Source organism: Camelus dromedarius, chromosome 13, assembly GCF_036321535.1.
Source record: "Camelus dromedarius isolate mCamDro1 chromosome 13, mCamDro1.pat, whole genome shotgun sequence".
NCBI lineage: Eukaryota > Metazoa > Chordata > Mammalia > Artiodactyla > Camelidae > Camelus > Camelus dromedarius.
Window position 1 is genome coordinate 121,855 of NC_087448.1, and position 26,411 is coordinate 148,265.

Below are 26,411 nucleotides of genomic sequence, written 5' to 3' on the forward strand. Positions count from 1 at the left end.
CTCCTTGGTTGGGTCTCAGCATTCTGAATTACTGAGTACATACTGGTTGAGAACAAGTGAGTGTTTTACTACAACTTACCTTTGATGAAGATATTGGGGAAAGGGGCTAATTAGGGGGCCGGGGCTGTGGGCTCCTCGGCACCCCCATCAAGCAGGCAGAAGGCGAGCAGAACAGACTGGTCCTCTGGTCGCGCGGGCCCCGCGCCGGGGCTGCGGCTCCAGGGGCCACCACCAGAGGGCGCGCCGCCGCCCCGCGGCTCCGGTCCCGGTCCGCGGGCCCGGGCCGGACCCGGCTGGTCGCTGGGGCGTCGGAAGGCTGCCCGGAGGCCCGGGGCGCAGGACCTGGGAGCCAGGGGCCTTCCCGCTGCGGCCACTGTTTTGAGGGTCAGTTTGCTGGGTGGCTTCCCGCGCTCCTGACGGTTCCGGACCGTTCCTGGTTTCCCTGGAGCCGCGAGCCCGGCGGCGCCTGGGGCCTGCTGCGCAGCGTCCGGAAGGGCACTGGCGCCGCCCAGCGACCGCCGGGCTGACAGAGACCCGGCCGGCGGCCGCACAGGCGTGGCGGCCAAGCCCCCGCAGCCGCCCGGGGCGCCCTCACGGCGGGGCCCGGTCGGGGCTGGGTCCCCCAAGGCCGGCCCCCGTTGGGGTTGGGCCCTCGCCCCGGCTCCCCACCACCGCACCCCGGAGCCGCTTTCTTGCCGCAGCCCCCGGGAGGGGCGTTTCGGAGCTCGGCCCTGGGAGGGAGGGAGGGCCCGACAGCGCTCTGCTTCCAGAACCTACCCTCACACCCCGGCCGGGCCCCGCCAGCGTGGGGGCGGGGCGGGCCCCCCCCCAGGGACCCTGTCTGCTTCTTTACTGAACTTCTACGTCTCTTTAGCAAATACAGGTAGTTGAATAATTGTTTCAAAACTCAACAGACGACAAGTTTCTTTTCTAGAAATATGACATGTCTTGACAACTTTATCATGTGTAACAAATCTTTCTTCCCTTGTGTTCTTTTCCGATTTTGGAGTTGACGCCGTGAGACTCAAACGTCAAAGCTAGACTGCTTGTGTCATCGTGTTGGGACAAGAATGCGGAGACCAGGCTGCTGGCGCTCAGCTCTGGGAGTGATGTGGGCACTGGGGTGGGTCAAGGCGGGACAAACGCCGATGTCCGTCAGAAGTGCTGCCTCGGCCCTAAATCGTCAGGGTTGCACAGGAGGAGCAGATGTGAGGGCTTGTAAACCCAGTGTACCATAGCTGCTCAGAGGGCGTTTTCTGCCAAATTTGGCAGTGATCGCAAGACTCTCAGCAGTGTCGTGCCCTGTTTGAGGCTTCCCGACAGGGAAGGGACGTGGACAACCTACAGGGGTTCCAAAGACCGCCATTCAGTGCACCGAGGGCCAAGCACACAGCCAGGCTCTAGCACAGCCTCGCTCCGCGGCCGAGGTTTCAGAGAGGTGGAGTAATCTCACAGTCCTCAGAGAAGTCAGAGTTCACACCCAGGTCTGCCTGACTCCAGGTCCCTGATTTTAAACACCATCAACTGAAGAGCCTGCCTACAAGGAGCAGGAAAGAACCTGGGATGATTCCATTTGGACCCAGAAAACCGAAAGGGGACACTGTCGACCTTCAAGGATGTGTTAAAGGCTTTGTGCACAGAGAGTGAAACGAGCTTCTTGTTCTCTTTTATTTTAGTAGAGACTTCAACCTAAATCTGCCATATGATCTTACCTGGGCTTTACTGAGAGAGTCAGCAGAGTCTGGGACCCTCTCAGCAGTGCTTAACTGCTCCAACCAAGAACTGCTAGTTCTTTTTACATCTTTAGTCATGTATTGTGGAGTCAGGTTATAATTTCATCACATTGAGGAGTTTTAGTCTGATTTATTTAGATATTTGTTAAAGTAACAATCACAGATTTTTAAGGCAATTACACAAATACACCTGGGAGTAATAAGCAAATCCACAACAGCACAAAACACGGTAACAGAGTAAGTATTAGTAGCTAGAGAAAGAAATCTAATTCAAAAGGTTTTAACTCCCAGAATTACTCTGCATAATCTATTTCCAGCTATCAGCCTGAGAAGCACATAAAATAGTTTTGCTGCATCATTTGGTCAAATACCTTGTGTGAACACTCAGTTTTGGAGTGCTGACTCACGGGCACGTACAGCTGTCCTTGTGCGATAGTGGCGGGGTCAGCGTCTCTGAGGACTAGTGTGGCTCTGGCACCGGGGAACCATGGTGGCCGCGTGTTTTCCCATCACCACTTCTCACGCTGTCTTCTTTTCCCACTTTGGGTCCTGAGTCCTACCCACAGCTTCACTTTTTGGGTCCAAGATGTGGTCTTGCTAAATTTCAGTTTCAGTTCCTGCTGGATCAAAAATACATGTTGGAAATAAACACTTTCCTTAAGCAAGAATAGTAAGATACCAGTTTACTAGAATGCCTGGGAAATGGAGTCTCTAAATTCATTGACAATTCTACCTTATTTAGAATTCGTCATATAATTATTGAGCTTTATTGAGACATAATTTTATAACATAAAATTCACCCTTTTGAAGGGTATATTTCAGTGGTTTTGCAATATTCAGTTTGTACAATTACCACCAAATCCAATTTTAGAAGACTTTCATCAATGCCCCACCAAAAACACCACACTCAGCTATTGCTCCCCAATTCTCCTCCCCCCAGGCCCTGGCAAACACTAATCTACTTCGCATCTCTAGGGCTGGACTGTTCTGGACACTTCCTTCAAATGGAATCATATGTTGCATGGCCTTTGGTACCTGGCCTCTTTCACTGTTCATCATGTCTTCCATGTTTGTGCACAACGCAGCGCCTATCAGAACTTGGTTCCTTTTATGGCTGTGTGATATTCTTCTATGTGCTTACATCACATTTTGTTCATCTGTTCATCAGTTGATGGAACATCCTTGTGCAAGTTTTGTGTGGACATGTGTTTTTAATTCTCTTCGGTGTGGACCTAGCAGTGGGATTGTTAAGTCATATGCTAATTTCTGTTTAACTCTTTGAGGAGCAGCCAGGCTGTTTTCCAAACTGGCTGCAGGACTTCACATCCCCGAGCAGAGCGTCCATCTCCACATCCCCCTTAATGCTTGTTATCTTCTGTCTTTTGATTCTAGGTAACTGGCAGGTGTGCAGGGAGGTCTCATCGAGGTCTTGGCTTGCATATCCTAATAACATTGAGCATCTTCTCATGGGCTTTTTGGCCACTTGTACTTCTTTGGAGAAATGTCTACTTAATTAATCAGAAATCTTTTGCTGTTTCAACTTTGTTGTTGAAAATCTTTCTAAAATAGGTCAAAGTACTTTTACACTAAATCGGTGCTTCTGCGATTGCAGTCTGAACCAGTGGGCTTGTTGGTGTTGCATGGTCTGGGCCTTCAGGACACAAGCCAAATCCCAGAGTTTTTGTTTTTGCTTTTTCTCTTCTGTCCTCATCCCTCCCTGAAGGATGTGCTGGAAACTGCCTGTAGATAGAGTCTGGTTGTCCAGGTGTCTCAGGAAAAGAGGTGGAACAGGACTTCTTCCTTTGCTGCAGAATCATCAAGACTTGGAAGAGAAGGGAACTGAGGCTACTGACACCTCCTCCCTGGATGGTAACCACGTCCCTGAGCTTCCGCAGTGTTTGTATCAGGGGGCCACAAAGCACAAATCAGTGTTTCATCTAAAATGCTAGGAGTTGAATTCTTACAGTTTTATTTGTTTGCACAATATAGTTAAGATATAATCAGACAAACAACCCATCAAAGGGTGGCCAATATGATCACAAAGATCCTCAAACTTGTATATAGCTGAAGGGGTAAGTGGAAATGCCACCCCAATAAACACAGTGATGGAGTCCTATGGCTTCAAATCAGCCACATTAAAGTTTTTTTCTGGTGTCCTAAATGGCTGAAACCTTTGTAGAGAACCTATTGGATTATCTTTCACCTTAAACTCTACGCCTGACGGATTACAACCCCTGTTGGAGCTGAAGGTTTGACATGCAGTAGGCTCTTAGCCAACACACCCAGGTGGTGCAAGACTAGCTCAGTAATTAAACTCTTGACTCTGGTTACTGTGTGACAGTGTCACCCTGTCCCTTGTGCAGTGCCCTCCGGTGAGAGCCGTAACAGCTTCTTCTGCTCTGTTGTTGTCCCCCGTGCACACACACCACACACTGAGACTGTGGAATCATTGGGGTGGGTACTTGTCTTCAGGTACTACTTGCCCACCAGGAAGGGTTTTAGGTAAGCAGAATTTATGGCTGTATACGTGTTAAAGGCTCTGTCTTTACTTTTATTTGTTTTTTTAACCATTTGACTCTCTTCACCCATTTTCCCACCACCCACCCCTGCCTCCAACCACCAGTCTGTTCTCTGTATCTGTGAGCTTGTTTTTCTTTTTTTAAAGATTTGACAGAGGAGTGAGATCAGACAGTATTTGTTTTTCTCTGTCTGACTCTTCCACTTAGCAGAATGCCCCAGAGGTCCAGCCATGTTGTGATAAACAGCAAGATTTCATTCTTTTTATGACTGAACATCTATTTCACAATTTCTTTATCCGTTTGTCCATTGATGGGCACTTGAGTTGCTTCCATATCTTGGCTATTGTAAACAGTGCTGCTATGAACATGGGGGTACAGATGACTTTCGAGTTAGTAGAGATTTTTTGCCTAGTGTTTTTATTCTGTGTGGCAGATGAATATGTTAAAGAAGGAAAGAAAGAAATAATATTTCATTGTTTGCCAAGTAAATAGTAGGCACTTTTATAGTAATTTTTGCAAACGTTTAACCTGACATGAGTTCTGGGAACGGGTTCATCTCTCCCTACAAATGAGCAATGGAGGTTCACAGGGACCGAGAGAGCCTGGGGTGACCCTCGGGTCCACGGGGTCCCATCACAGCCTCTGCACTGATGATGTCAACAGTGCCCTGTTGCTGCGTGTGTTTGCTCTGTTTCTGTCCCTTCTCGCGTGTGCAGGTTACTGGGCTTGGGGCACGAGGTTAGAGCAGCATAGTGAGCTGAGGCCCAGCAGCTCTGGGACGGCCGCTGGGTTTTATGGCTGGTCTTGTAGAAACCCATCCCACTTTGAAGAAAAGTTACCAAATCAGTTAAGTCATTTCTCACTTTGGATTTAGGGGTAAATGAGTATGATTTGAGAAGGGTAAGGAGGATGAAGATTTGAAAACTTCCTTCAAAATATTTGCAAGTTGTTAATATTTAAACTGGCGGTGGGGGTGGGGGGAGCTTGAAGAGTTGCCTAGGAGAGCTGGGGTGCCGCCCTTCCGCACCTTGAGAAATGTGCACAGTTCCCTTAGCAGACGCTGCTCTGGAAGAGAAGGAATCAGTGCTCTTTCTTTCCCAAGTCAGTGAGCTTCAGATGTTCTGGAATTTTAAAGGTGAGTCACATGTATCCTGTCTGTGCTGGGCCAGCAAAGGCCCCAGACCCCCTGACTGGACAGTGGTTGGGTGGGAGGCATCTGGTCTTCAGGAAGCTGCTCGGGAGTGGCTTACTGGGGCTTCCTTGGACCATCTTCCAACTTCCTGGCCCTATAAAACTGAGTTCCTTCCCCCCTAAACCTATAGTTTTCAAACAGCTTGGTTTTGTCCTGCTACCCCCATTCCCGACTGGATGCTGAGTTTCTTACATTCCCAAGGCTGGAAGGCAGGGGTCTGTCAGGGAAAAACACAAGCAGACAATTCAGAGCAGGTCCTGCTGGTTCAAAGCTGTCACCCCAAGGGCAGGAAAGGGGTTTTCGACTGAGGGATTCCATGGCTGGGTGTCGGTCCCTCTGCCCTGTGCCTCACAGAAGCGGAGGCCCTGGGAACTGCAGATAGGGCCTGGAGTCCACTCGTGAGAGAGCTGTGCTTGGATTTTGGCTCTGACCCTCAGATCAGCATTCTGTCTTGGGATCCAAAGGTAGTGAGCTGGCCATACGCTTTCCATGTCTGTCTTCTTGCAAAGGAGAGGGCAGAGCAGTGACAGCCTCCCCGGGAGGCCCAGCGCTGGGACGTCTGCCTGCCCAGCTGCCTGGGTCTGGTCTTCGTCAGAACCGTGAGGGCCTCTCTGCCCCCCTCCTCCCCCAGCCTCCACTTAAACACTTAGCAAAGCTGGTGACACTTCAAATGAAGTCTGAGGGCTGCAGGCTGCGGGAAACCCTATTTCTAGGAGCTTCTGTTTTCTCTCTCTTTGTTTTCCTTTATCTTAACATCTCCCTTTACTGTTGGGCTTTATCTGTTTCCTGTTTTGTAAAAGGGGAATTTCAAGAGAGTCAAAGTAAATAAATGAAGGATGGATTTGAAGCACAGTTTCCAAGGATTTTCTTCATTTGTTAAAGAAAACAATATAAATGTGAAAAAAGTAAGGAAACAAAAACAAACAAAAAGCTAGAAATAAGAGCAAACAAGGTACTTATGTCAATAAATATAAATGGATAAAACAGGGGAAAAAGTCTCTCAGGCTAGATTATAAAGCAAAATTACAGTGTTCTGCTTAAGGACACAAACCTAAAATAAAAAGACACAGAAATATTAAAAATAAAATGATGCCAAAAAACAAATTAAATCGATATAAACCAAAGGAGGGCAACAGAGGTAGCAATAGGAACAAGCACGTGGAAGAGGGTCCAGGCCCCAGAGAACCAGGTGAGGAGACACAGGGTGATGGCTCTCAGGGTGAGCCCCACTCCCTGACGGGCAGGGCCTAGGAGAGGCCCTACGTGGTGTGAGCCGCTGGGAACCTCTGGAAGGCAGTTTGTGTGAAGTATGAGGAATAGGAAAAGTTTTTTATATTGCAAACTGATTTTTTAAGTAATAAATTTGGAGACTTTTAACTCTAACTTACACAAGGTACAAAAACTCCCTGTTTATTAAATTCTATATTAATTAAAGAGTTAAAGCTAATTAATACAACTATAAAAGAATTAAGGGAAAATATAGGAGCATATTTCTCCCATCTTAGCTTGAGACGGCAAGTACGGCACAAGGATCAGATGCTGTAAGGGGAAATAAGGGCAGACCTGACTTCCTGCAAGTGGACTCGGTGAAGTGATAAGTAATACTGTGGGGAAATGCTGTGCCACTGACAATAGGAACAGGGTAAATACTGGAACTAAAGGAGACACAGCAGTAGGAAACTGCTCGACCCTGTGGACAGTCAGTCCTCAGAAGAAACCAGACGGGACGAGGTGAGGGCAGGGCCGAGTGCGGGCGGAGCTGCACGTCGTGGACACTGAGGAGGCTGCTGCAGAATTCAGATGTGCGTACCTGTTGACTGAACAGTTTGAGGTCTAGGAATATAAGTTACAGAAATAATACGTGTAAAGATGAAGATGGGCTGGGATGCTCGTGGTAGTTTCATCTTGAATCATGAAGGACTGGAAACAGCTCAACATTGTATCATTGGAAGACTGATTAAATAAATTAGGGCACATCTGTACAAAAAAATACTTTGTAACTGCTGAAAAAGAATGGAGACCATCTTTATGTACTGACACGAAACTATTTCCACGATATATTATTGCATGAAATAAGCAACTTACAGAAAACCATGTAGGGTGTGACCCCGTTTTTGTTTAAGCAAGCAAATATGCATAAAGCATAGAAGTCCATGTTCACAAACAAGCTGTTAGCAGTGACTGCTTCCAGGGAGTCCAGTTTAAGAGAGGCCCCGCCTTTTACTTACACACTCTGTACTGTTTGATATTTTATTTCTTACAATAAATAAATGTTAGTTTCATAATTAAAAATAAAGATTTGTAACAGAATGTTTAAGTTTCAATATAAATTGCAACCCAGATTTTCTGAGTGCCTCAGCACAGATACTGTGTTGTTTTGTTTTGTTTTTAACAAACTGAAGGTTTGGGGCAATCCTGCGCAGGACGAGTCCAACAGCATATGCTCACTTCGTGTCTCTGTGTCACATTTTGGCAATTCTCTCAGTATTTCGAACTTTTTCATTATTATTATGTTTGTTAGGGTGATCTGTGATGTTAGTACTATGGCTCAAGTGGTAGCTTTTTTTTTTTTTAGCAATAAACTATTTTTTAATTAAGATATGTTCAGTATTTTTAGACATAAATGCTACTGCACACTTAATAGACGACAGTACAGTGTAAACAGAACTTTAATATGTCATGGGAAACCAAAAAATGTGCTACCTGCTTTCCTGTGATGTTCACTTTATTGAGGTGTCTGGAATGGAGCCCGAGACATCTCCAAGGTGTGCCTGTGATTAGTAACTGCTCGTTAGCTTTGCATCTTTGCAAAGATACTTGTTCTCTCCAGGCCTCAAGATTCTGTAAAAAATGTCCAAAGCACACAGGCAGGGAGGCTGGGGCTTCTCACACCCATACCAGCCGATGGGGAAAGGCGCTGCTGGCAGAGTGAAGGCCAGATGGCCTCAGAGGGTCGTGCACCTCGGGGAGGGGCCTGGGATGGGACTGGGGGCCTGGGTCATGCTGAGGGTGGGGGAGGCTTGGGGCCAGGAATGTGTATCTAAAGGTTGATATCTATGCATTTTCCCTCTGATGGACTAGATTTCCAGGGAAAGCAATTCCCTGAAATGTTCCACAACACGATGGCTGTATGTGCACACAGGGGAGTGAGTGAAGATTTTATAACTCTTTAATCTGATTCACTGAAACATTCATAAACAGGATTATTAATGACAAAATTAAAGTATCATTTTCCTTCATTCAGAATTATGATTTTGCCAGCAACAAGGACAAAATGAAGAGGGCGAGTTTAGAGTTTAAATTATTTGGCAAACTCTTTCAAATTATTAATTCTATTTGCCTTTCTGGATGCAGTGTGACAGTTATTTCAGGACTGTCACTTCATTTCCTAACGAGGCTTTGTGCAAACTGTCCTGCAACGTTACTATTTTTCATCAACTCTTTCTCCTACAACCTATAATCAATCAGCTGAGTAGATTTTTCTCTCTCTCACTTCCTCTCTCTCTCTGTATGTATATGTATATATTTGGTGAGGAAATAGTGGATGAATTCATCAGCTGAGTCAATGTTCTGTGTCTTCTATTATTAGGATGTGGCCACTTGGCTTATGCTTGCTGACAATGAAATAAAGTGCCGTAAAACAGCGGAGAATCAGTGAGTCGATGTGTTTGCCGAATCTGATGAAGGGAGTGGAAATTTCCAACAGCTATGGCTTTAACAAGAAGAAGGAACCACGGGTACCTCTTCCCTCGGTGTTTCTGCTGGCTCTCGGGATCCCAGCCGTCTTTGAGTGGGACAGGATGGTTCCGAGTCTGTGATCCTTTCCAAAATGATCTTGTCTTCTCTCTGCACTCTGTGATGCTTCTGATCTCTCTTCCCCCTGTCTAGACTCCAAAAAACAGCATATTTCTTGAAACATGGAGAGACTTAAAGCCTGTGACAGCGTCTCTGTCTGCTTTCGAGAGAATGAGCTGGGTGCCAACGGGCAGGAAGGGCTCCTGGGGCGGAGTGGCCCCTCTTGTTCCCTTGTCCCGCAAGTGTCTGGAAGCCCCTCCTTCTCTAGGTGCCTGGGTTGGAAGGGGCTGGGCTTCAGAGATGAACAAGCACAGCCCTGAACTCAGGGACCTGATGGCCTGGGCAGGGGTGGTGAAAGGTGGAGGAGAAACTGCAGGGTGCTGTGGCAGACGAACTGAGGCACAGCGGCAGGGGCGCCCAGGCCTTCCTGGGGGAAGGGGGAAGGGACGTCGATCATGAGAAGTGATGCTGGGACGCAGACTTGAAAGAAGAGCGGGTGTCACCAGGTAGGAAGGAGAGGAAGGACACTTCAGTGACCTGGCCTGCCTGGAGAGGTGCAGCGGGAGGCTGCCAGAGGCTGGACCTTGGGTGTTGCTCAAGGAGTTCTGACTTATCTTGAAGGCAGTGGGGAGACACCAAGTGGTTTAAACCACACTCACATGCATTTTAGAACAATTGATCGCTGGGGAAGGGGCAGAGAACGAATCAGAGAGGACAAGACTAGAGGGGCATCGATCGTGAGCCCACCACAGTGGTCCAGGAGAGGCGGCCTCCTCCGGACGGCCCTGGTTGGCCGTGGGCGAGCATGGCATGGGAGTGAAGAGAGGGCACAAGTTCCGGGGAGCATGGGAGTGTCGCTGACATGGGGAGTAACAGTGGAACACCATCCCATCCCAGTCAGAACAACCACAGAGCCCTGTTCTGAATGCTTTACACACACTGCTTCACGAACACCACACTGCCATCGACTGTCTCATATGCCACCAGCAACACCATGCCATGCACTGAGAGGAATTTCCACCCAGCCATCGGTGGGTGTGGGGGCAGTGAGCACCTGCGAGATATGAGTGTCTCACTTCATCCTTAGAGGCAGCACTACCAGTAGCCTGACTGAAGTTAAAGAGCGAATTGGTGAGGAGATGGGACTCAAGCACACGGTCTGACTGGGCCTGGGTTGTGGTGCAGCACTGGGTGGAATCACCTGTCGGCTGGTGCAGGCTAGAGACACGGGTGAGGGAAGGAGGGCAGCTTGCGGTGAAGGCAGGGTCAGAAAGGGGCACCTGCACTGAAGGGAGGGTGGGAGACCAGAGGGCAGAACAGGGCAGAGAAAATGATGAGGCAGAAAGGCAGTGTGACAGGTGGGGAGAGGACACTGACGTTCAGTGCTTCAGAAAGGCCCCAAATTGACCTTTTTGTAGGTCAAAAACAACAAAAAATCAACAATTTTATTCAGCACATGAAGAGTAGGGCTGAAAAGAGTCTGCATGAAAGTCAGGGCATAATGTCCATTTCAGCATCATTTATAATAGTGAAAATTCTCAGTTAATCTGGGGGCTTAATAAGAAGGAACTGGTTGAGTAAATGATGCCACCATACTAGGACGTGTGACCAACCCAGTAAACAATGTTCAGGAAAACATTCCAGTGAGGTGTAAAAATTCTTCTGATTTAATGCTGGGTGAAAACAGTCAGGATGTAGTATTGTATATGAGGTACAATTTTAATTATACTTAATACATTTCTATGTGTACAAAAATATAACTGTAAGAATGCAGACAAATATACAAAAATTATCTCTGAGTTGTGGAATTATAGGTAACTAAAATTTTCCCTTTATGTTCTCTGCTATGAATGTGTATTACTTTCTAATCAGGAAAAAATGTGAACATTATTTTTAAAGCTTTAAAAGGAAACAATTCAATAAATTTGGTAAGTGGGAAGTCATCGGTGAGCTCATTTGTCTGGTTATTCAAGACCTATTTCCTGAACACCCACTGTGTGCCTGGCACCGTGCTGGGCATTGGGTCCACAGAGCAGACAGACTCACAGACTCCTTCGGTCGTGAGGCTTGTGGCTTGTGGGAGGATGAGAGCAGACAGGCAAGTGCACAGACGACCACGAATGACAGGCTGTTGTGTGTGCCATAGGGGATGGTCGTGGAGTCAGACCACAGGCAGGGGTCATCCTTTAGAGTGGCTGTCAAACGCCCTCATGTGAGCTGAGACTGAAGGCCAAACAGGAGACAGTGGACCTAGGAGGACATTCCAGGTTCCGAGCTGAGACCTCGAGGGAGGGAGTGCGGCACCTGGAGATGAGCTCCTGACTGACAGCTGCTCTGTGAGTTGATGCGGAGCTGTTTGCTCACCACCTGGCCTTGTCTGGGGGGACCACCCACTTGGCTGGTCGTGTAAGTTGGGCATCATCCGAATATGCACTGCTGGAGGCGTGACAGGTCAGCCTCACGTGTGCAGGGCGGGGGGGGGGGGTGTCCGAGCCGGGGCCTGTGCGGATGAGTGTGGCCTGTCATGTAAAGCAAGTATTTCTGGATTATCCCTTATTTGTGGGTAAACTTTACCTTTCCCTCCTGTTTGCATGAGTAACTGGCAGCTGGCTTCATTTCTCTTTCTTCTTTGAATTTTCACTTAACCAAATTCTACCTCTAAGGTTGTTAAAAGCTTCTTCTTCCATTGAAAACTCAAATGAATCCTATTTAAATTTCTTGAGGGATGAGGTTGCCAGTGGGTTGTGGACCTGCTTGTTCGCTCTGAATCTGGCAGGGACACAGGTCCGTGGACTCTGGTAGCCCAAAGGAAGGGGCCCTTCTCTGGGCCCCTCTGTAGAAAACTGCACACACACAAGGTACTTGATGAAGACTGTTCCAGGAGCAGTCCCTGCTGAAACCAAATCGCAGCCTCGTTGGAAGCCTTGGTACAGAACGTTTCTGAGGTTATCTAGTCCAGGGAACCAAGACGTTGAGTTTTAGGAATTCTCTACTTATTCTGGCTATTAGCCCCTTATCAGATACGTGATTGCAAATATTTTCTCCCAGCCTGTGAGCTGCCTTTTTACTCTGTGGGCAGTGTCTTTTAAGGGACAAGTTTTCCATTTTCATGAAGCCTAATTTGCTTAGTTTTTCTTTTGTTACTGTGCCCTTGGTGTTGTATCTGAGAATCATCGCCAAGCCTATGATATGAAGCCCTTTCCCTGTGTTTTCTTCTAAGAGCTTTATTGTTTTAGGCCATGCATGTTGGTCTTTGATCCGTTTTGAGTTAATCTTCATTTATGGTGTTAGGGAAGGGCCCAACTTCATTCTTTTGTGTGTGGAGATCCAATTTCCCCAGTATTATTTGTTTACAAGGCTGTCTTTTCCCTGATGAATTGTCTTGGCATTCTTGTCAAAAGCATTTGACCATATATGCGAGGGTTATCTGGGTCTCTCAATTCTATTCCATTGGTCTGTACATCTTTCTTTATGCCAGCACCACATTGTTTTTGATTACTAGAGCTTTGTAGTAAAATTTGAAATCAAGAAATGTGAGTCCTCCACCTTTGTTCTTCTTTTTCAAGATTTGGGGTCCCCTGAAATTCCATATAATTTTAGCATGGGTTTTCTATTTCTGCAAAAAATGTTACTGGGACTTTGATAGGCATTATATTGAATCTGCAGATCACTTTGGCATTTTATCAATATTAAGTCTTCCAATTTGTGAACGTGGCATGTGTTTCCATTTATTTATGTCTTCTTTAATTTCTTGCAACAATGTTTTGTAGTTTTTATTGTGTAAGTCTTTCACCTCTTTGGTTAAGTAAATTCCTAAGTTATTTTTTCTTTTTTGAAGCTATTGTAAATGGAATTATTTTTGTAATTTCCCTTCCAGATTGTTCACTGTTCATGTATAAAAATGAAACTGATTTTTGTGTATTGACTTTGTGTTTTGCTACTTCGCTAAATGCATTTTTAGTTCTAACAGTTTTTTGGGGGTGATGTGGAGTCATTAGGGCTTTATACATATAAGATCATATCATCTGTGAACAGACATCTTTTTACCTCTTCCTTTCCAATTTAAATGCTTTTTATTTCTCTTGACTAGTTGCTCTGGATAGAACTTTCATACTATGTTGGATAGAAGTGCTGAAAACAAGCCTCCCTGCCTTGTTCCTGACCTTAGAGAAAAAGCTTTCCGTCTGTCAGCATTGAGTGTGACGCTTGCTGAGGGTTTTACATACAAGGATTTTATTATGTTGGAGTAGTTTTCTTCTATCCCTAGTTTGTTGAATGTTTTTGTTATGAAAGGGTATTGAATTTTGTCAAATGCTTTTTCTGCCTCAATTGAGATAGTCATTTTTTTCATCATTCTGTTAATGTGTGTATTACACTGATTGATTTGTGTATGTTGAACCATCCTTACATTCCAGAAGTAAATCCCAGTTGATCATGGTGTATATGCCGCTAATTTGGTTTACTAGTATTTTGTTGAGAATTGTTGTATCAATGTTTGTAATGGATATCATAATGTAATTTTCTTTTCTTGTGGTGCCTTTGCCTGGCTTTGGGATTGGGGTAATGCTGGCCTCATAGAATGTATTAGGAAGTGTTCCCTCCTCTTCAATTTTTTGGGAAAAGTTTGGCAAGGATTGGTGGTAGTTCCTCTTTAAACGTTTGGTAGAATTCACCAGTGAGCCACTGGGTCCAGGGCTTTTCTTCGTTGGGAGATTTTTGATTACTGATCCAATTTCCTTACTAATTATAGATCTATTCAGATTTTCTACTTGTTCATGAGTTAGTCTTGGTAGGTTTTATGTTTCTGTGAATTTGTTCATTTCATCTAGGTTATTCAATTCGTTGGCATACGATTGCTCACAGCATTCTCTTATAACCCTTTCATTTCTGTAGAGTTGGTGGTAATGCCCTCACCTTCATTTCTGACTTTAGTAATTTGAGTCTTCTCTTTTTCTCTTAGCTTATCCAGCTAAAGGATGATTATTTTTTTGTTGATATTTTTGAAGAACCAACTTTTGGTTTCATTGATTTTTCCCTACTGCTTTTCTGTTCTTTCAAATATCTCTGCTTTAATCCTTATCATTTCCTTCCATCTGCTGGCTTTGGGTTTAGTTTGTTCTTTTTTTTTTTTTTTTTTTTTTAGTTCCTTAAATTGTAAAGTTAAGTAGATGATTTGAGATTTTTTTCTTATTTTTTAAAGTGTTTAAGTTATAAATTCCTTTCCCCAGCACCACTTCACTGCATCTAATAAGTTTTAGTATGTTGTGTTTTCATTTTCATTTGTCTCTAAGTATTTTCTAATTTCTCTTGTGATTTTTTTCTTTTATCCATTGGTTGCTTGACAGTGTATTGATTAATTTCCACAATTTTGTGAATTTTCCAGTTTTCCTTCTGTTAATGACTTCTAACTTTTCCCACTGTGGTCAGAGAAGATCCTTCGCGTGGTATCTGTCTTTTAAGAGCTCATGAGACTTAATCTGTGTCCCATCCTGGAAGACGTCCCGTGTGCGCTTAGGAAGAGTGCTTGTGCTGCTGTTGGGCAGTGCCCTGTGTGTATCTGGTGGAGCTAGTTGCCGTGCTGTGTTAAGTCCTCTGTTTCCTTACTTATCCTTTGACTGATTGTGCTATCCGACTTTGTGACTTGAGTATTGACATCTCCAACTATTACTGAAGAACTATTTCTAGCTTCAATTCTGTCAGTTTTGCTTCGTGTATTTTGATAATCTGTCACTGGGCTGGACTCTGATCTCACACCATATACAAGAATTAACTCCAAAGGGATCAAAGACCTAAATGTAAGAGCTAAAACTATAAAACTCCTAGAAGATCACATAAAGCCATGAAAAATAAAATCAGGAATGAAAGCTCAATTGTTGGGCAAATAGTTTCTCTCATAGTGTTGACTTTTGCTCTGAGTAGCTAGCTAGGTCTGTCCATGCTGTTGGAACAAACTTGTCTGCAGTGTTCTAGGGACACATGAGCCTCTCTGAAGAAGGGCTGCTTCTCTCCAGCACCGGGCATTAACGTGACCAGTGTACTTTATTAAAGAAAGGAGTAGACAGAGACGTGAAATGGCTCCAAATTGGTGCGTTCTTGACAAAACTATCCACTCTCATCCTTGCGGGTCCCCTGATAATCTAATCACAAGGTGACACCCCCTTTCTACCAGCACATTGCAACAGGCCCCGAGATGAAGATTGCTCGGTGGCCCTGTGTCAGTGCTCTGGGTGTGAGGGCCACTGTGAGGCTGAGCCACCCTGACTTTGGACACAGAGCTCCCACCTATTGTGCGCAGTGTGCTGCCCAGAGCCAAGCACAGGTAGGAAGGAGACGAGGGTTCTCTGATTTGCTGCAGAGCCCAGCAGGATGACAATGAGATGGTCTGTGGTTTGGGAAGCAGGCAGAGAAATTCCCTAGCTGGGGACCAGCCGCTTGGCTCACAGGCCAGCCTTTGGCCCCTCCCATCCTATTTGCCCTCCCGAGGTCCAGCTCCCCCGTCTCCCGTGTCACAGGCAGGGCTTCCCTGGCGCCTCTGACTGGTGGGCACCTCCCGGTCTCTCTGCCCTCCTTCCTCCCTCATCTCCTGTGTGACAAATCAGGCAGGCACTGAGGGGGCTATTTGAGTGTGTGAATGATTGGGATTTGCAGTTTCAGAGAGAATTCCAGGCAGCAGGCAGGAGCGTCTCCCTGTGGGAGCCCCTCCTAGACTGAGTTTCATGGGGTCCAGCTGTACTCCTGGCCCCTTCATTACAGCTTTAAGGTAAGCAGTATCAACAGCGCTTTTATATGCAGGTTAAATGTCTGTCTTTAAAGCAGAAAATGACTCCAGATCAAAGGTAAAGTGTCCCAGGAAGGAGGAGGTTGACCCACAGCTCCAGGCTTCAAGGACAAGGGTCTGGACAGTGGGTGCCAGGCTGTTTTTGATGCCCAGGCCGCTGCCCGGCCTGACCCTCCCGACCAGGAGGCGGGGTGCCCTGAGTGGCACCTTGACAACCCAGCACAGCAGGAGTGTGGCCTCTGCCTTGGTGTTTCCAGCTGGGCCCACCACACCCCTGGTAGGACACACTTCCTGGTGAGGCGGGAAGCCCCATAAAAAAGACCGGCAGGACCCCCCAAGCAGGGCCACTATTCTCCTGACAGCACCATCCGGTTCCCCGGCCCAGAGGCTCTATCTCACTCTTTGCCTCTGAAAGGGCTTACTTACCCCTAAAATTCTATTGGTTCCCTGAGCTCACTTCTGATTGGTTATTTCCTTCACCCCTGATTGGTTATTACTCTCACTTCTGATTGGTTTACTTCCCTAACTTCTGATTGGCTCATTTGTAGTACTTTGTTTACATGGAGCTCACTCCTGATTGGTTATTTCTCTCACTCCTGATTGGTCTATTTCTACAAAGCTTGTGCCTGGTGGGTCAACTTCTGTTATACTTTATTTGCATATGATGTTACAAAGTGTAAAACTGGCAGCCTGTAAAGGCCTGTGTAAACCTACAGACAGGGTCCAGAGCTTGGAGTATTAACTCCTCTGGGCCCGCTGGCGTAATAAACCTGAGTTCTCCTTCTCTCCGGGTGCTGTTTGGTCTCTCGCAGCTGTAACACCGCGCAGTAACGCTGAGCTACAACGCCGAGCTGTAACACCATTTTCCGCACTGGTGCTTGAGGATCAGCTTGTATTTAAGTGTATTATGAAATGTGGAAACCACTCAGCTTCTTGGAGACAGGTGTGGGCTAAAGGTTTTAAAAGGATCCAGCACTTCTGAAAAAAAAGCCACCTTCAGTGCAATTACTCATCATGGTCACTAAGTTAAATGACAGTGATGGGGCCAGGGAGAGAACCTGGGGGATTCATAGGGTGTAGGGGACAGAGGTTATTTACCTTAGAGAAGGGTGCTCTCAGAAGTCATACCTCTCTCTAGGCATTTAGAGGGTGATTTTAAAGACTGACAGCCCGCCCTTCTTCACCTCCAGGGAGAACCCCACTCTGGGTGAAAACACAGGCAATTAGGCGGTGAGGGCACTCGAGGCGGGGCGTGGCCCTCTGTGGTCACAAGCAGGAGCAGCCACTGCCCATGCAGGACGCAGGAGTAGGCAACCTTCCCTGCTTTTTCCAGATATTGGCCCGGGGGTCTGTGGCAGAACAAAACCTTTGCTGCTTTTGGAAACGGAAACTTTGAGAATGGCCAGGCACAGGCGCTGGGCCAGGCGGCTTCGCCAGGAAGCTGGGCTCCGCTCCTTTCCGGCTCCATCAGCCTCAGTTTCCCCATCTGCAAACCAGGAATGCAGGAGCTCCTCCCTCAGCGGGCCTCCCAGGGTTAAAGAACCGAAGCTTCAACAGGCCTGGAAGAGGCTGTTGCTGTTGGGTCCCTGCTTTGCTGTAGGGAGGGCAGCTGATTCCAGGCAGACCAGGTGGAGCCCTGGTTCACGAGCCCCAGAGGAGGAGGCGCTCGTAGCCTGGGCGCTCTCTCCTGAGGGCTGGGGGGCAGCGCTTCTGCTCAGCCCTGGCCCAGCCCCCGCGGCCACCCAGGTGTGGTGTGCCTGAGGGTGGTGGGGCTCCACTTACCTCCTGCGTGTGCAGGCGCTCCTGCTGCTGGCCTGCCCCCTGGTCCTCATGATGCAGGACACCTTCTCCAGCAGCAGACGGTTGTCCCTGTCGATGACGGACAGCCGCCCCTCCTCCAGCTGCAGCAAACACACGGGAGCCTCACTGCATGGGTTTACTTAGGCGCTTCCTCCCACCCTCCTGCCCTGGGCTTAGGTTGCCCCCTGGAGCACCAGCCTCCTGTGGGCAGGCACGGGCTCCTCTGTCTGGGGATGGGGCCGGATTTCACATGCTCGACGTGGAAGTGACAGTGAGGATGCCGTGGTTCTTTGTGAAATTAGTCATCCTCTGAAACAGACCTGTGCCCATGCCACTAGGAGGAAATCACTTCGGAGTTTAAGAGAGATACTTTATACTGTGCAGAGGAAGAGGAGATTGAGGCCAAAGGAAACGAAAGTCCTCTTGTTTTAGGTTTTCAAATTGATTGATCTGCTTCACTTCTGCCCATTCAGGCTGCCAGCTTGCAGGCACATGAAAGGCTCACAGCATTTTGCTTTGGGAAACATTAGTATCAGTATAACCGTGTGGTGCTAACCCTTGCCAGATGGTGTAAACGTCAAGAAATAAATACTCTGAGGCAGCCATGAAACATCTGGTTGCAAGGAGTGATGGTAATTAATTACTCGAGATCCACACTGAATAAATGCAGCTGTGTCCCCCGACCCACTTTCCTGGAGACCTGCCAGGCCAACAGGGAGACTGAGAAGGATTTCTGGTTCTATTACCACCAACTCCGTTCTGGGCAAGACAAGGTTACTTGGTTACTTATAGGCATTTTATTTTTGATATGTGACTTGTTTATTCCTTCTTCGGCCTGCCGTTTTCATTTTCCTGGGTTTTAAGCTGACACTTTGATATTATGTTAGCTAGGACGGTAGCTGGGAAGTAAAACAAAATTACCTTGAGCTTCTTGAGTTTCAGGTGCAGGTGGCCGAGAGTCAGCGGGGCCCGGGTGTCCACGAGCGGCTGGGCTTCCTGGACCTGCACAGAGCGGGCAGTGTGACCCCAGGCACATTCTGACCAGGTAATTAACGTGAGCTTCAGTGGGCACTGGGGACCCATATAGATCATTATTCATGCACCAAAGATTTCACGTTGGCCTATGAAAGAAGGTGCTAAAGAAGGCTCAGGACTTGATTTAGAATCTGAGTAACCCCTGGAGGGGACCAGGCAGCCCTCAGAAATGAGCCCACACTATTGTTTTCAAGTGAGAATCAAGTGGATATGGAGTGAGACTTCATTCAGTGTAACTGCCAGATGACATTCCTGTGCCGCCCTCTGTTGCCAGAGGGCTTGGAGACAGTGGATTATGTCCCCGAATCCACCTAAGTCTCCTGTCTGAGCTCCAGCAACATTTCAGGATGAGCACCTTAGCCGTTGATTCAGTGCAAAATGATCCATGCAGAGTTTCCTATCAGAAAATATACAAGCAGGGAAGAATTTATATTTTAAAATGTGATAGATTAAATGCATAAACCATTTGCAGTAAAAAGGGACCTGGTATTCTCGACACCTGAGCTGGCAGCTGCTGCCCTGACAGTGGGGATGCTGGGGAGCCCCACCAGCTCGCTCTGTCTAAAGGGACCACTGGGCATCGGGCAGCCTGGGGCCCAGACCCACAGAGCCACATGGGGACGGAGCAGGGTGCAAAGCCAGGTGATGGGGAGAAGGTCAATAGCCAGTACTTGTGCCCTGGAGCCAAGGGAACCCCGAGGAGCAGAGGCAGGGGCGATGTGACCTCATACCCCATTGAGAGACCCTCACTCAGTCACTGTGTGCGGAGGAAGAAGGGCCTGGTAAGGCTGGCCGGTCTCAGGCCCCAGGCGAGGATGGGGGATGGAGGTGGGTCAGCAATGGTGCAGGTGGGCAGCAGGCAGGGGCAGCAGAGTCGGGCCTGCTGGGGGCCTGTGTCTGACGGGCGGGGCCAGGGGTGGAGACGGCCAGCTTCCGGCAGGTCTGGGGTAAGGTGAATGCCCTTTAGGCACATTTAATCTGAGGTGACTCTTGGGGGCTTCCTAGAGGCAAGTTAGTTCAGGTTGCACGTGAAAACCTGAGGCCCCTTATGAACACTGAAATAACACTACCTATTACAGCCTCTGCTTCTGAGCACCCTGCCTCACATGATGCTCTCTCCTCTGTTGTCATGTGGATGCAGGGAAGGGGACTCCTCCTTGCAGTGAAATGCTGGTCGGTAAGTGGAGATGGAGTGGAGACACGGAAAAATTGCCATTTTATAACCATCCTATTACAGATTGGTTTGGGCAAACTTGTAACAGATGTTCGACATTGGAGGGAAAGTGTGACTGAGGAGGGGCCGGAGGGAGTTGCTGGCAGAGATGGTGAGAAGCAACGCTGTCCACCTGAAAGGACCCCTGAGAGCAGGGACCTCGCAGCTGTTGCCTGTCTCATGAGGCAGGGGTGCGAGCCCCTCCCCCTGGAGACAGCAAGATCCTTCTCAGAGACTCTGGGCTGAGGGCACAGTGGGCAGGCCCTGGGAAGTCACAGGTTCTCCAGGTGAGTGATCTCTGTGGAGACTGAACTGCCCCCGGAGGTGGTGGGGGAGGGGGAGGTGATTGGTGTCCTTCTGGAACACGCAGGCTGCCACCACAGCACAGAGGTGCATAGGGACACACGTCCCCTAACTCTTTGCATTATGTGCGGCCTAGGCTTCCCTGAAGCCTGTGTACCGTCAGCACCTCTCCTGCCTCCATCTGGACCCAAAAGGGTGGAGGGGTGGCAGGAAGTGGAGCTTGTCTCAAGTTTCCAGTTCGGAGTCTCCCGCTGACACGAACATGGGCAGGATTACATTTGGATGGTGTTTGGACTTTACACGCTTGGGGTCTGCTCGTTACAGCATCTCATGTTACCCCAATTAATAAGAATCAATGCCTTTAACATACCAAGGGAAGGTTATTGCCAATCTAGAATTTTATACCAAACTTTCTATCAAGGGTGATGATAGAATAAAGGCATTTTAAACACAGAGACCAAAAGAAACAAATGGAAAAACTCCAAGCAAACACAAACCTCCCCTGCACCTGTTCTTGGGAAGCTACTGCAGGATGTGCTTCGTTGCACCAAGGGTGTAAACCAGACACAGGACTCAGATGGTTGCTGGACGGCCCACCCTGCTCTGTGATTCCATGACCCCAAGGCATGACTGTGCTTCATATTTCACGATACAAGGGAGACGGTTTGGTGGGTTGCTGCAGGGTTTAAATTGGGTATAATTTATTTCAGAGGGCTTGGAGGAAGAGCTGAGTATTGCATCGCTGGGGAAAATGCAGGAGGAGGAGAATTTGTCTTGAAACAACATCGGAGCCAAACCTTCCTATCCTCGAAGGCCTTGTGTGGCAGCCACACCCCCATGTTCTAACCCTAAGAGAGTCAGAAGTCACAGACCTGGGGCTGGGGAGCCATGGGGTCTCTGCGTTCTCACTGACGCTGGTGCCTCGCAGATGGGCGGGGTGGCGGCTGTTCTGTCCTGTCCTGTTTTACATTGGACACCTTCTCTGTTTCTGTGGTGATGCTGCTACCTGGGTAGCCGTCCCGGGAGGTCAGACCCTGCGCCACCTCTGACCCCCTCTGACCCTGTCTCCACTCCTTACCGCACTTTCCTGAGGGTGTTCAGAGGAGTGCAGGGCCCTGAGATGATCCCATAGATACTGAGGACCTGCTGTGGAGGACCAGCAGATGCCAGCATCCTGTCCTATTTGTCTCAGAGTCTAGAAGCAGAACCGTCACTGGAGCACTCAAGGTCACATTGGGCCTGAGTCCTTCCCATCCCTGCTTCTACATCCTGACCATCATAAAGGTACCTACCATCAATACAGCCAGTGTGTTGTTATGTTTTTAAATTTGTGAAAAATGTATCTAACTGTAATGACCATTCTGCTTCTTTTTTCACTCAAAATTATTTTTTAAACTGTAGTATAAAACTTCAAACAGAAATAACAATAGAGAAGAGAATAATGAACCCCCTGATGTCTCACTTCGCTTCCGCAAAACCGACTAGCTCGTGGCCCGTGTGGTTTCATCGCTTCCCCTGCCCACGGCCCCACCCCAGGCTGAGATTACAGCAAAGCTAATCCAAGCAAATCCTTTTCGTCCTTAAGTATTTTAACTTCTGTCTCTGAAAGATAGGAAATCTTTGTAAAAGTATATAATTTCAATACCACAATCACACCAAACGATGACACTAGTTCTCTGATTAAATATTCGGGTCCTGTCTCCTTCTCTGATTACTCTCTCTCGTCTGCTTGCTTGACTTAGGGTCCCAGTGAAGACGTGCCAACACCGCACGTGGCTGGCAGGTTTCTTCCATCTCTTCTAGTGTACAGTTTCTCCCTCTGTTCACCCCTGCAGTGTGTTATGAGGAAACCAGCTAACTTGTCCTGCAGACACTCTCCATCTGGGTCCTGCTGATTGCACACCTGGCACATCCTTAAACCGGCAGTTAGAAATTCCAGTTCAACTTTTCCCTTGGCGAGACCACACCAAAGGTGGTGCTGGGATGTTTTGTCTGTAGGTATACGTTTCTGCTTGTCTCTCTCAGGTGACGTGAGCAGCTGGGCCTGGTCCTTGATGGGTTCTTGATTAGGCATTGAAAAATAGAGACAATCTCTTCCACCATTCGTTCCATGTTTATTAATACTTCCACGATGGCAAGCTTCAGCTGAGAAGCACGCACACTCGGTTCTCTTCATCTACCAATTTTAAAGATGGTTCTTAGCATCTTCCGAGGCTGTTTCTGTTACCATCGTTAGGAAGTCAAGGGCATGGTCGATGTACTTCAGTCCACTGCACTGACTTCCTGACTGATGTTCAGCGAGGCCCCGCTGGGCCAGCAGGGGCTCCTCCAGCTGGCGTTTGACACAGCGCCAATAGTCTGCCAGCCTCTTTCCTTCTGGAGTGAGCACAAGGATCTGCAGGGTTTTCTTGCGTATGTCCTGTCTCAACTTGGAATCAGCCCTTTCTACAACCGAGGTGGTTCTGTTAGTGGGAAGTGGCATTTGGAGACCGCAGTCTGGTCGCTAGGAGTTGTGACTACACCTGAGTTTGTGTCTAGGCCTTGGCAGGGGCCAGAGCTCATCTGCTTCCTCCAGTTCCAGTTCAGGACCTCATTCCCTCCAGTGAGGCTCACTGATCTCACTTCTGCCGAAATTCCCAGATCTGAAGGACACCAAAGCCTACCGCTCGTTTGCTTTATCAACCCTCAGCACACAACAGTCTGTGAGAAGAACACTGCCCCTGCCACCACTAACATGATTACTGAAATCAAGTTATTTATTACTTTTTGCCTTTGTTTTATCATTAGGGAATCTCACCATGAGTATACACATTACTGAGTTTTGAGGACGTCTGAATAGTTCCTCTCAATACACGTACGAAGCCAACTGCATCTACACTTAGGTTCATTTTATTTTCAATATTCTGAAGTGTTTTTTAGATTTAATTTCGTTTTGTAATATGTGAAATATCTTCGTGGCTCCAGAGTCGCATCTGGCAAACACTTCTTTCTCTAGGAGGCCTGGGCTCTGTGTTTGGCACCCTTGCTCTATCCCCCGTTGACACGTCTTCTGACTTTGCAGCTGCTCCTTTCATATCTGAAAACATAGGGAGGCATGTGTTCTGTATGTATGTGCAAATGTATTTATGTATGTGTATGTGTATATAAACATTTTCATCCCTTTTTTGGGTAAATAGAGCATATTTTACATATGCTTTTTCCATTTCATAATATATTCTAGAGATATACATTTCAATATATATCCTAGAAATAAATTTATATAGTATGTATAGCCATTTCTTGCTCTTTTTATAGCTGCATGGTACTTAGTTGTGTGAAAGCACCCTCATTTATTCACCCAGCTTGTTTTTGAGGAAGAGTTGGGCTGGTTCCAATTTTGCTAGTGCGAATAATGCCACAATTAGAATCTTTTTCAATTTCTTCTCACGTCTCTGCCCCGGTGACTTCGGCACGTACACTCAGCTGTGGGGCTGCTGGGTTAAGAGATGGATGCATAGGTGATTAATTAGGTGGCGCCAACCCCCACAAGGATGGGCCCTCTTGCCTGCCCACCAGCTCTGTGCGACAGTGCCTCTCCCTGCCAACAACTTGGAGTTTTTTACCAATCTGATAGTTGAGAAGTGGCATTAGAAGGAAGTCTAGTTTGCATTCCTCAAGCATAGGGAGGTTAACCATTTTTTATAGGTTAAGAGCTGTTGGCAATTCTTTTTCTGTAAACTTCTGTTTATACCCCTTGCCTATTTTCATATGGGGTTTGCATTTTTCTTATTTTTAGAAGTTCTTTATGTATAAAGATATTAACCCTTTGTAATTTAAGTTGCAATTATTCTCCCCAATTTGTATGTGTTTTTCCATTGATTCTTTTGGGTTCTCCAGATATTTAGTCATTTCATCTACAATTAGAGAAACACTGATATCAATTTCTTTCCATTTCATACCTAGTGGATGTGTCTTGCCTACCTGCATTGGCTAATGCCTCCAACATAATTTAAAAGACTGTAAGGGACAGCACGCGTCCTTGTCTTATTTCTTACTTTAAGGGAAAACGTGATTAGGAATGAAATATTTATATTTTATTACGTAAGGAAATTCAATAGCATTTCTATTTTTTTAAGTTAATTTTGCTTTTATTTTTAGCATGAATGGGTGTGAGGTTCCAGGGCAGAGGCCCTGCTGAGAGGCCAGGCTGGGCTCGGCCCTCCAACAAGTTTTCCGTCTCCCCTCTGTTGCATCGGGGTCCTTACAGCCCCGGGGATTCTCAGCCAAGCAGTGAGAAGTTTCTCTAAAGAGCTGCCCTTGCCTTTATATGGAAAAGGAACTGGGGAGATACCAGGGGTGGTAAATCTTTCCCACCAGCCACTGTTCACCAAGCACACACTACATGTTCGGGGTACTGAGACTCTCCCAGTAACGAGATAGGGCCACCACCCCCCCGACCAGGGGAAACAAACAAGGTGGAATAGTGAACACGTTACGTCATCCATGCGGCTCATGAGGCAGCAGACGAGGAAACAGAGAGGGGTGTGCGCCGAGACTCCTCGCTCTTAGGGAGGGCGCGAGGGGCAGACTTCCAGGAAGACCAGAGGTCACAGGAAGTGAGCTGAGCCCGGGGACCACCTACCAAGAGGCTCAGAGGGGGTCTCATGGGGATGCAGGCACAGAGCCCAGGTGAGGGGCACAGGGCAGCCTGGCCGTAAATGTGGTATCCGTGCACCCAGGTGGAGAAGTAGGAACCTGGGGGTGTCTCCAGGGAAGTCACTCCAGAGTGTCACAGAGCAGCCCTGTTTCCAGAACGTCCGCTTCTTCAGAGTGTTTCCCAGCCTTGACGGCCCCTGAGCACCGCACACTCGGATGGTAGATGGGCAGATGACCGCCAGGCCACTTCGGGACCACAAGGCAGCTTTGCAAACGAGACCCACGTTGGCATCGACTAACTGGGACTGACAGCATACCTCCCGATGGAGCTAGAAGTCACCCGGTCCCCTGAGGACGCTGTTTGACAGGGAGAGCGTCCTTGGATCTTTTTGCCTGAAGATACTTTCAGGTCACTTAGAAAAAAATAAATACTTCATAGCAAGTGCCACATTTGAGAAAGGGACACTTGGACACCGCAGTCTATTTAATGGAGACTTTGTTTATGGCAACACTATGACCAGCCTTTAAGGAAACATCATTTCAGCCATTCCACCTCCAGAGAGAAAACTAGCCCTTGGCTCCCAGGGAAAGCCGGGCCTGGCCGCCTACCTTCCTCCTGTGGTCCTGGTAGGCCTTCTCCCACGTGCGCTGCTGGCGCTCCCCAGTGCGGGGGGGCGTCAGGTGGCAGGCTTGGCGAGACATCTCTGGCAGCAGAGCCCACTATCCCTTCTGAGAGGCACCCGGCCTCAGGGCGGCCCTGGAGACCCAGTGTTTGCTGGTCATGTGACGGTCGTCACGGTGCCCAAGCTCAGGGACGAGGAGGAGGGGGGGGGGGGCCTGTGCTCGGCAGAGAGGGTTGCATGGCCTCCCTCCGGGGTGTTTTCTCAGTGACCACCCCACACTCGTGAATGAGGTAAGGAATCTTTCCGCTCTCTCCTCCTCCCCCTTCCCCCTCCTTCTCCACATCTCCCCACCCCCCTCCTCCCTCCCTCAGCCTCTTTCTCTTCTGTCTTGGAGTTTGGTAATAATTTGGACACTCCAGATATTTTTATTTGTGGCTTCAGTGGCAGAGTCTCATCGGGTTTTCTTGATGGACTGGAAAATCAGCTACAGAAAGCTCCAGCTGCTCTAGGCCTTTCCACTCTCCCTGGCTTTTACCTGGTTGGGGTGGTTTCTGTGGGACAAATGAAGTGATGGTGGGTTAACCACTGAGTCGCCGTCACTGTCAAAGTCATGTGCACAGTGCTGGAGATGACATGAGCAGAGGGACTGGTGAATGACAAGACAGCAGTATCATTTTCATTGCAGAGCCCACGTCTTCATTACATCACAGTGTCCACTACAGGAAACCTTGGTGCAGAACTAGTGTCTGGGAACTCACGGCTCAGCTGTGTGTAAGAAGTGGGCA

General features: G+C 47.8%; 1 protein-coding gene across 3 annotated transcripts; it reads right to left on the minus strand.

Moving 5' to 3' along the window:
• Positions 1–2,218: 2,218 nt before the first annotated feature.
• CFAP97D2 (CFAP97 domain containing 2) lies at positions 2,219–25,937 on the minus strand. 3 transcript variants are annotated; one of them, XM_010987643.3, is made up of 5 exons: positions 25,613–25,937; positions 18,739–18,819; positions 17,800–17,918; positions 9,186–9,328; positions 2,219–2,350 (listed from the first exon to the last, which is right to left on the minus strand). In XM_010987643.3, exons 1-5 carry the CDS (start codon positions 25,703–25,705, stop codon positions 2,331–2,333), a joined length of 456 nt encoding a protein of 151 aa, XP_010985945.1. In that variant the 5' UTR covers positions 25,706–25,937; the 3' UTR covers positions 2,219–2,330. The 3 variants fall into 3 exon arrangements, with proteins under 3 accessions (XP_010985945.1, XP_064348960.1, XP_064348959.1); XM_064492890.1 differs by lacking the exon at positions 9,186–9,328; XM_064492889.1 differs by lacking the exon at positions 2,219–2,350 and having other exon boundaries at positions 8,707–9,328.
• Positions 25,938–26,411: the final 474 nt, after the last annotated feature.

Bases quoted from the DNA above. Each gene is read 5' to 3' on its own strand.
- CFAP97D2 (XM_064492889.1), bottom strand. From the start codon at position 25,705: ATGTCTCGCCAAGCCTGCCACCTGACGCCCCCCCGCACTGGGGAGCGC. The intron at 18,820-25,612 runs GTAGGCGGCCAG...CGCTCTGTGCAG, and splicing joins ACCAGGACCACAGGAGGAAG to GTCCAGGAAGCCCAGCCGCT. The intron at 17,919-18,738 runs GTAATTTTGTTT...TGTTTGCTGCAG, and splicing joins TGAAACTCAAGAAGCTCAAG to CTGGAGGAGGGGCGGCTGTC.